The sequence below is a fragment of the Hirundo rustica genome, chromosome Z (assembly GCF_015227805.2).
Source record: "Hirundo rustica isolate bHirRus1 chromosome Z, bHirRus1.pri.v3, whole genome shotgun sequence".
In the NCBI taxonomy this organism is placed as follows: domain Eukaryota; kingdom Metazoa; phylum Chordata; class Aves; order Passeriformes; family Hirundinidae; genus Hirundo; species Hirundo rustica.
Window position 1 is genome coordinate 63,993,599 of NC_053488.1, and position 10,222 is coordinate 64,003,820.

Below are 10,222 nucleotides of genomic sequence, written 5' to 3' on the forward strand. Positions count from 1 at the left end.
GTAAAGAAATCATTGTGCCTTTCTGGAATTTTTCACCTGTTCAGTGGAAAGTCTCAAGCGATTTTGTAGCTGATGGGGATGGATGTGGGCTTATTACCATTTAGCTAGAGAGGTGACATTTAGCACAGCAATGGCACACCTTAATTGCTCCTAATGTGTGGTCTGGAGAAAAATATTACCTTATTTCCTAATAGTTATTCCCTCATTTCCCTTCCAAAACATGTTCCATTTCCCACTTTGGTGTTTCAAGTTTCATGTGTGTCACCAGTTTGGGTTATTACTTCACCAACTGTTGCAGGCAACTTTGGAAAGACAGACAATGACAGCTCCCTGTGGATCTGATCACAGATCAGTCGTGTTGCATGTGGCCTGTGGTCTTCTCATTGCCCAGGGCACACCTCTGCCAGCCTCAAAACATTTCTTTGTCTCTACACTGCAGCAAACTGCAGTGCTCAGACTGAAAGGTGTTATTTTTCAGGACAGGCAGCTATTATTTACACACAGGAACTTGTAGTGGCAGACCAGGTATTGCTATCTGTCCTGTGAGTTATCCTTACCAGCTTCAGCCAGGTTGTGGAAGAAAGCAGCATCCAAACTCTCGTATCACTGAAACAGTCTCTCATCAAACTATTCAAACTGGGAAGTAATTTGCTGTTAGTTTTCATTCATCGATCAGTTGCAAGGGTTATAAGCTGGAATTTCAGTTTCTACTCACTGCAAAGAATACACCAGAACTTAGACTGAAAGGAATGTGACTGTGGGGCTTTTCTTGATGTCCTGCCATTCATGTCACACAGGAATCACAGGTGACACAAGGAAATTTAGGCTTCATCATGAGCTGTTTCTTTTTCACGCTGTACATGCTAAAAGGACACAAAGCTTTTGCTGGGCCTCCAGAGTCAAGGACTCCTTTCTGCAGATGCCTGTTAATTGCTGTTCTCCTGAGACAGATGCCTTACTTCAGATCTCTTTCCAGTGAGATCTTTGATCAGCACTTTTCAACTGCAGCTCTTTAGCAGGTTTTAGCTCACTTTCATTTACTTCTGAGAAGATATGTCAAAGGCTTTAGAGAAGTTAAAGGCGATCATACTTACTCCTTCCCACAAAAAGTAAGCCATTTATCCTGCCAAGCAAGGAAGCTTGTCTGGCTTAATGTAATTCCCAACTGGAAATTTTGTTTTGCCTTTTTTTTTTTTTTTTTTTTTTTCCTAATTACTTTATTCCTTGGGTGCTCATAAAATTGATTGGTTATTACTTGTTCTAGGGTCATCTCCATTTGAAAGATTGCACTGGCAGGTCTGTGTTTTGTTGGGCCCTCCCTTTGACTATTCTCAAAGTCATGTAATATACTTGTCCTTTTCCAGAGCGCTTTATGCTTGTACTTCCTCCAGTGCTGTCCAAGGTACATACAATGTCTACAAATTTCTTTGGCTATCTCCTTAAGCAGTTGGAGCAAATTCCTTATGACAATTTAAAAATGTCTATTATCTAAGTAGGTTTACTTCTTTTCTCTATCATGGTCAACACTTACTCCCTAACTTTGTTACATTTCTGATTACAGAACTGAGTGGGGATATTTGTTGAAAATAGCAGCAAGAAAAAGAGCAAATAGTTCTCTCTCCATGTCTTCCCTTATCTATCCCCCTTTAATGAAGTTTTTTGTGTCGATATTCATTATTCTTACTCAGTAATGCTCGTGCCATGTATTCTTTAGAATGATGAACTTAATCCCTTTGTGATTGTTTAATTTTAATTACATTTCTGCCCTTGGAATTTCTTTCCTACTAGAATTAGAAGGAGCAGACCATCTCCAGAATAGCTTCATCAGCACTTCCATACAGTAATCATTTCAGCACTCTGCACATCTTGCTTTCTAATTTAGGTTTTTTTAGCACATGTACAGTCCAAAACCTTGAATACTTTTGTTAATTGGTGAAAAGAAGTAGCCTCATTTTTCTGCTTATGACAATCTAGCATACAGGAGATCTATATCTTGCATAACCTCTGGTCTCTTCTGCATTATTTTTACCCAGACACATTCCACAAGTCTGCTTTTTCCTTATTCCATAACAATAGTATATGCATTATTGACATAAAATGTAATATCCCTTTGCTTATTCCCCAGCTACCTTTAGCTGGATCAATACTCTGGTCATGGAATTTATACATGTCCTAGCTCATTTTTCAGAGGGGAATCACTTTGAAGATCTTGAATTTTTTTTTTTTTTTCTAAATGTCTTCTTAACCAACCAGTCAGCCCAAACTGTGTACCTTACCTAGAAGCTCTGCTGGAAGAAGGAATTAATTTTGCATAGCAGAATAACACAATACCACATCAGGTCTTCTCTCTCATTAGATGAGTAAGAAGAGGTGATTTTTGCATGTTCCAGACTGTTACAGTGCAGGGTATACTGACTGAGAAAATGAATGGCAATGTTAGAAGATGCAGACAAAAGGACATGGGATGAAATTACAGAAAGTTAATAGAGGCAGAAGGATCAGCTTGTCCATAGAAATCAGAATAGCCATGGGAAAGGGAGAATATCAGGTGACTAGACTGGCTTTTCTTGTAGCCAGAAATAATATTGCATCACATGCCGGAGGACCCTGAATTGTAAGCCCAGCTGTGATTTGTAAGGGAGAGAGTTTGACTTGAAATGAAGAGTCCAGGGAGGTCAGTAAACCTCAGCATGTTTGTGGCATCAGTGACACAATATGTAAGATCTAATCCTTGAAGATGCAAGTACTTGATGTCATCTATTTGTTTGTAATGTTTTCAGGTTTACTTTTATTTTTACTACCACACATCTCTGGAGTAAAATATTAATACAGATAATCCTGTCAAAACGATCTCTCTCAAAAGAATAGTTTGTTGTTATCCAAAGTGATACATCTCAATGTACTAGAGAAAATAGTCAGGGGTATGGATTCAGACCACATAAAATGAAATAAGCAATGTCTTTTTGCTTTTGCAAATGATATATTATAAACAAGAAAGGTCTAGACATAGCACTTTAAAAGCATCTAATATAGATTAACAATTTTATTATTAAAAAATATATATGTATAACATGGAGATACCTATATCCGACATATTCTACTGGTTCTGTGCAACCAGCCCAGTCAGTTTTCCAGTGCATGATGTCTTAAAAGTATGTCAGATACTTTTAAGTATATAGCTGTAAGATTTTTTAATAGCAGGTATTTCCTCAAAGCTGGGAGTCCAAATACTTTATTGTATTTCAAAAATGTAAACCCTACATTTTTCTGATTATTTTCTCCCTTCATTTTAATTCCTTGAAAATGAGTGCAAATGAAGGATGTTGGACTTGCCATGTGGACGGTGGTGGTCTCTAAGAATTGCAGGATAAGTGAAAGCACACAGAATGCAGTCTGTAAAGTGACATAAACAGTTAGCCCTAAATTTGACACGGTTGGCATCACACACTTCCTTAGTCAACCCACACTGTACAGGCAGGTACTGCTGATGTTAAGGTTTGACACATTGACAACAACTGCAATTATCAGCCTGTATCATATTAAATTACTGACCACCCCCTCACATACCTAGTGGTCATCATAATAGGATGCTGAGCATTTCTCCTACTTTTTTATTACTTAGTTTTATCTATTCCATGGACATTGATGCAGGGTCAAATCTTGCCCAAGTTAGTGAGATTGTTTGCATGACTAATGACACATGGAAGCAATCCCTGATAAAAAAATAAATTATCATTAAACTGACTTTTTTTCCAGACAAGATCTGCCTGCCTAGAGCAAAGCCACTAATGTTAAAGAGCCTTTAGCGTACGAAACATAACAAACATCAGGAAGGTTTGAGGTCAAGAGGAAATAGCTGGAATCAGGATGTTTTAAGACAGTCATAAATTTCTGCATATAAAACCCCTACAGTGTGCACAACATCATTTCAGCTACCCCTTTCATGAACACAAAAGGTCATGGAGTCTGGACTGTGTAGTCATTTTGTAATGTGAGTGCTAATGTTTTGATGTCTACTGGTAACCCAAAGCTGAAGATTTTACATTGATTTTTTGTGCAGTGATGCATGTTTGTGCTTAAGGCTATCACTTGTAGAGTAGGACTTAGCCTAAAGCAGAAGACTGAGAGTGCAGAGCTTGAAGTTTCCCTCAACCAGTAGGAAATTTCAGGCATGGACATGAGTTTTAAGGTATTCCACTTGCATCCTATCACCAGATACCTGAGAGATGTAACAACACTTTCCCCTCCACTCCCAACCATGAGGAAGTTTTAGATAGCAATGTGGTCTCCTCTAAGCTGAACAAACCATGTTCACTCCTCATCACTGATGCTGCGTAGTCTTTTCACTATTTTTGTTGTACTCCTCTAGACACATTCTAAAAATTTTTATATGGTTGGCCCATTTTTTTCCACCAGGGCACATGGTTGAGTCATATTGAGCTTACCATCAACCAAAAATGCCATTTCCCTTCCCACAGGGCTGTACTCCAGCCTCTTGCTCCCAGTCTATACATAAAAGAATATTAGAATAATAGCACCACTGAACAATTTAGGTTGGAAAAGGCCTCTGAGACCTTAAAGTTCAACCTTTAACCTAGCACCACCATGATCTCTTCTAAACCATATTCCCAGGTGGCACATTAACATGCTTTTTGAACATTTTCAGAGATGATAATTCTACCACTTCCATAGACAGCTTGGAAATAATGAACACTTTCAGAAATGATAATTTTATCACTTCCGTAGACAGCATTGTTTCAATGACTGACCATCATTTCAGTGAAGAATATTAAGTTAGTAAGATGTGGATTTCCTGTAATGAATCCATGCTGGCTTCGACTGTAGGTGCTCACACCCTTAGGTAGGTACCAAAGGCAGGGATTTTGAGTTTCTTCCATGCAAAACATGTTGGATAAGTGCTCCAAGGGACATGCCTGAGAAGTTTGTGCACAGAAATCCATTAAATTAGACTTTTTAAGGTAAAGCTTTTCTTAATTTCATGACCATTCTTCCCATCCATTTAATTCTCTGTATCTGATTCTCTGGTTAATCACTACAGTTTTACAAGTGTAAATAAATTTGGCCACAAAATGCTGAAGAGTCTAGCATGTAAATATCAACAGGAGAAAGATCACAGGAGACCAACACCTTTGCAGTGAAATAAAGTTCCTGCTGACTGTGCTGTAACCACTAGACTGTGCTTCTACCTACAGCAATTTTGTGCGTGAATTTAATTTAGAGATTTTACTGCTGCTTGTTAAGTGCTGATGACAAAGAATAGGAGAATCTGCTTCTGGAGAAGCTTCTGGGCTTTAAAAGAGGGCTCTCTCAGAAACACTTAATTTGAAGATTGTTTCTAATTATATATTGTTTTCTGAGTTTTACTTTCCTGTCCTTACAATTTACTATTAGGACATTTATATGAATGCCAGATCTTATTTTCTTAAGTGATCATCTGCGCTTGCTATTTATTCTCCTTGTGACATCATAACCCCTTGTACTGTCACACCACAATAATTTCTGTGGCACCCAGCTGTGATGTCACATGCGGTGCTTATGATTGCAAGAGCTGTTTTGCTTTTAAATATAAAATTCATCTCTTGTATGCAAATACGCCTTGTCCACCTAAATGCTGCAATTAACTTGGGACAGAAAAATGGGAACAATACTAGATCTAGCCAGAATACTTATCACAGGCTTCTGTGAGATAGTGGCAACTTTTTAATATTCTTTTGACATAGTTTGCTGAGAAGAATTTTGGTTCTAATTCTGGATTGTAATTACAATCTGTGCCAAAAACATGAAAAGACTTTATTTTAGAAGTTGATTAGCAACATGAAAGTTTTGTATCTTCATAAATCTCAGGAGAGCCTTTGAGTTGTATTTTCTGCTTTGCTGTCTCTCCTGTAATAAGGATAACCATTATATTTCCTTTGAGTATGTGGAACTTTCCATCCCCTGGCACTTGGGCCTTGTCTGGAAGAAGAGGTGGAAGAGATGTTCCTTCAGTACCTTGTCAAACTGTGGCTGCTAAGAACAAAACCAGAAATGGAAAAAACCCACCAAATTACAGTCTTTTTGTTTGTGTTTCATTAGTGCTGTTGGCTTGGTGGCCATACCAGAAAAAAACAAAACAAAACAAAACACCCAAACCAAAACAAAGCAAAACAAAAAAAACCCACCACCACCACAACAAAAACTTTCTTTGGAAATTCAGGGTATTCATTAGTGCTGCATTAGGGACTTCAGATGGAGGAGGTGTGCTCTGCCAAAGGTGCCGCCTCAGACAGCAGGTGCTTGGACAATCAAGTAGGATTTGACAGTGACCTCTGACCACAGGATGAGACACTAGGTCAGGTCCTTTAGAACAGAAAGCATAGGCTTCAGCACAGAGGTCAACCTATTTGTGTGTTCAGAAAAAAATTAAAATAGCAAGGAGAGTCATCCAGCAGGTTAAATAAATTTCAACACTGTGGTTTGTCTTCCATGGTTACTTGAGCATCCTTCTGAAGCTCAGACATGTGACACTGACTTATAAAACACATGACAAAGATAACAGAACAAAGAGCAGAGAAAGAAACCTTAAACAATGTTGGATACACTTCTCTGGTATTCACCATGATTCTATCTCCTCTCCTCTCCTCTCCTCTCCTCCATTTAAAGGCCTTTGAAGGTGGATGACTTGCCATAGTAAAAATAAGATGATATTGGCCTAGGAGAGACCAGAAAGAGGAAGGTGAGGAATGAGCAGTACGTCAGAGGAGAACTAACAGATCTGCTGAAGTCAGTGTGAATTGCCCAGGGCCAGGATTTCAAAACAATTGTATTTGTCTTGCAAGTAAATTCCCTTTCCCCTCCTGAACTTTGTAGTCTTTAGCTCTATGTCTGAAAGCTGTACTGAAAGCTGAAGGCTGCACATGGATGATGTAGCTGGCAGGCCGAGTATGTCTCCAAATTTTAGCAAACTGATAAACAAAGTCACCCTGTAAAACACAAAGCAACCTCCTAGGGGCATGTCTTTGAATAAAGTAATTAATGATATGTAGCCTCCCTGACCTCCCTGCTTCCCCTTTGTCCTCAGTTTGTTTAACCTCTGTATGCTGTCTATTGCAGGAGTGATTCGGGAGAGTTACCTGAAAGGTCATGATCAGCTGGTGCCAGTCACCCTGTTGGCCATTGCTGTTATTCTTGCTTTTGTCATGGGGGCTGTCTTTTCGGGAATCATTGTGTACTGCATCTGCGACCACCGCCGCAGAGACATGGCTGTTGTGCAGAGGAAGGACAAGGAGCTGACCCACTCCCGCCGTGGCTCCATGAGCAGTGTTTCCAAGCTCAGTGGCCTCTTTGGGGATGCTCAATCGAAGGAGCCAAAGCCTGAAGCTATCCTCACACCTCTGATGCACAATGGCAAGCTGGCTACCCCAAGCAGCACTGCCAAGATGCTAATCAAAGCTGACCAGCACCATCTGGACCTGGCTGCCCTGCCAACCCCTGAGTCCACCCCAACCCTGCAACAGAAGAGAAAGCCCAGCCGAGGCAGTAGGGAATGGGAGAGAAACCAGAACCTCATCAATGCTTGCACAAAAGATATCCCCTCGATGGCCTCACCAGTGATCCCAACCGACCTACCGCTCAGAGCTTCTCCCAGCCATATCCCAAGTGTTGTGGTCCTGCCCATAGCCCAGCAAGGCTACCAGCATGAGTATGTTGATCAGTCAAAAATGAGCGATGGGGCTCAGATGTCTGTGGAGGACCAGAATGCCACCCTTGAGTACAAAACTATCAAGGACCACCTCAGCATCAAAAGCCCCAGCCATGGAGTTAACCTGGTGGAAAATCTCGACAGCATGCCACCAAAAGTCCCCCAGCGGGAGGCGTCCCTGGGGCCCCCGGGTGCCTCACTATCACAAAGCGGGCTGAGCAAGCGGCTGGAGATGCACTCCTCTGCTTACAACGTGGACTACAAGAGAAGCTACCCCACAAACTCACTCACGAGAAGTCATCAGGCATCAACCCTCAAAAGAAACAACACTAACTCCTCAAACTCGTCCCACCTGTCCCGCAATCAGAGCTTTGGCCGGGGTGACAACCCACCGCCAGCCCCACAGCGAGTGGACTCCATACAAGTCCATGCTGCTCAGGCACAGGCTGTGACTGTATCCCGACAGCCAAGCCTCACTGCCTACAACTCACTGACGAGATCAGGCTTGAAACGCACGCCCTCGCTAAAGCCAGACGTACCTCCCAAACCTTCCTTTGCTCCGCTTTCCACATCCATGAAGCCCAACGATGCATGTACATAATCAGAGGGGGAGGGGGAGCGGAAGGAGGATGGCAATTAAGCAGAACTTGCCCTTGAAGGCCGATGTTCTGCAACTGTTAAGACTCGCTCCTCTGAGAAGATGGCTGTTGCAAGCTGAAGATGTGTTGGATTTCTACTCTCTGGGAAAAGTGGAATATTTTTTTAAACCTGAGCCATATGACCCATGGTTGAAGGTTTGCAAATGCAGGATTCACCCTCACAACCTGCCAGTTCTTTGCTCAAAAGACTAATCCTCCATCAAACACATTGAGCCAAAAGCACACAGGTGAAAATGACTGTGACATTTCACCCCCTGCCCCTAACTGCACAGTGCATTCCTGAACTGGGAAAGAGTGCTCTGAAAAGCAAAACCAATGTAAAAAAACACACAAATGTTTTAAAAAAAAAAAAAAAAAAAAAAAAAAAAAAAAAAAAAAAAGGAAAAAAATCAATTGATAAAGCTAACTCTGACTTAGCAATGGCAGAAGTTTACCACTAGCAGGTACTGTGAAATTATGCCCTTCAGTGTTACAACCATTTGGTCATAGCAGTTAAATGCCGGCTTGGGCAAACTATGTCATAGATTTCTGCTACCCTTCTCTTTTAATGAATAACGTGACTGTTAACAAGTAACTCCTCTTATTTATTGTTCTACTTTTGTTTTTCCTAAGGAACTGACCTTCATTATCATCCCATGAGCAGCTTTTCAGAGAAGTACCTTGAAAGTTATACCTATTTAACGTGAAACCCATTAACTGGAGTAATTAGAACTCTTTTATTTTTCCAAGAAATTCACTGAGTTAGATAAATTGGAGCTGGATTTCTGAACTTTGTGCCTGGACTGCCTGGTTAGCTGAAAAAAAAAAAAAAAAAAAGGGGATATCTATTTAAGTCTCTCAGCTAATTAGCTGGCTGGGCCTCTGACCTAAGACAGCAACAAATACCACAAGTTCATAACTCCTAAAGCAGCTGCAAGAGAAACTTAAAAGCTGCGCATCTGTGCACCATTTCTATCAACATGGCTTTGTCAGTAGCTAATATTTTCTGTGAAGGCACCAGCTTGTGAAGTGCCATCTCATTTCACCTTGCATGTGAGACGGCAAACAAAATCCTCAAACAGTGTGAACTAGCTAATATGCCGGCTGTTACCATGCATAAATTATGGTCTTATCACACGGGTTTTTCGTGGGAATATATCTGTGAATAGCCTGTTTTCTTCCACATGTAAATTTGTGCCTTACACCCTCAGTTGTGTATATTTGTGAGCTGTAGTATGTAAAACCTTTTTCTTTTTCCCCTTTGAGTAATGCAAATATTTATTGATCCTTCCTCCTCCAAGCCCCTTCAGAAACTGGAGTAAAATTATTGAAAGAAGAATGTGGTGGTTATTATCATAACCCCACATCCGTAAAGAAATTAGGCTAGCACCATACCCTCCAAATTTGACTTTCCAGCTGTGCCAAGTCCTCTCTCAACACCACTCCCAGGTGGTGGTGCTCCCAAGGCACCATGCTGAGGGTCCTGCCTTCCCCCACCTCCCACTTCCCCTTTACAGCATGTCAGCATGGAGATTGTGGAAATCATTCTCACTGGCAGCAGGAAAATGACTAACACCTTTGTCAATGGAGCTGGTACATCCCCTCGCTGGGGACAGAACTGGTGAGAGGGGCCAAGCCCTGCAGAAAGCCCAGCCACCGATCCTGCAGCATGCAGGGCACATGGAGCTAGGACAGGCAGGGCAGGCTCCTGCTGTAGCTACCTGCTGCTCCAGAAGAATGCTGCATATACTTCTTTGGGGAAAAACATGGATTTTTTTTTTTTCCTCTTTGTTTCTTTTGTGTGACTGTGCATGTAGCTAGTGTGGGAGTGTGCGCTTTCACAGGTGTGTGCGTGTGTGTGCGGGCACAGGTGTGTAAGTTC

At 41.3% G+C, this 10,222-nt stretch overlaps 1 protein-coding gene across 1 annotated transcript in view; it reads left to right on the top strand.

Moving 5' to 3' along the window:
* The window catches only part of SEMA6A (semaphorin 6A), a gene marked incomplete at its 5' end in the record, with an annotated part of 57,911 nt that extends 49,227 nt beyond the window's left edge, over window positions 1-8,684 (top strand). Inside the window, one exon of the mRNA XM_058424191.1 lies at window positions 7,114-8,684. Within this exon, the coding sequence (XP_058280174.1) occupies window positions 7,114-8,303 (1,190 nt within the window). The remainder of the gene's footprint in view (window positions 1-7,113) is intronic.
* Window positions 8,685-10,222: the final 1,538 nt, after the last annotated feature.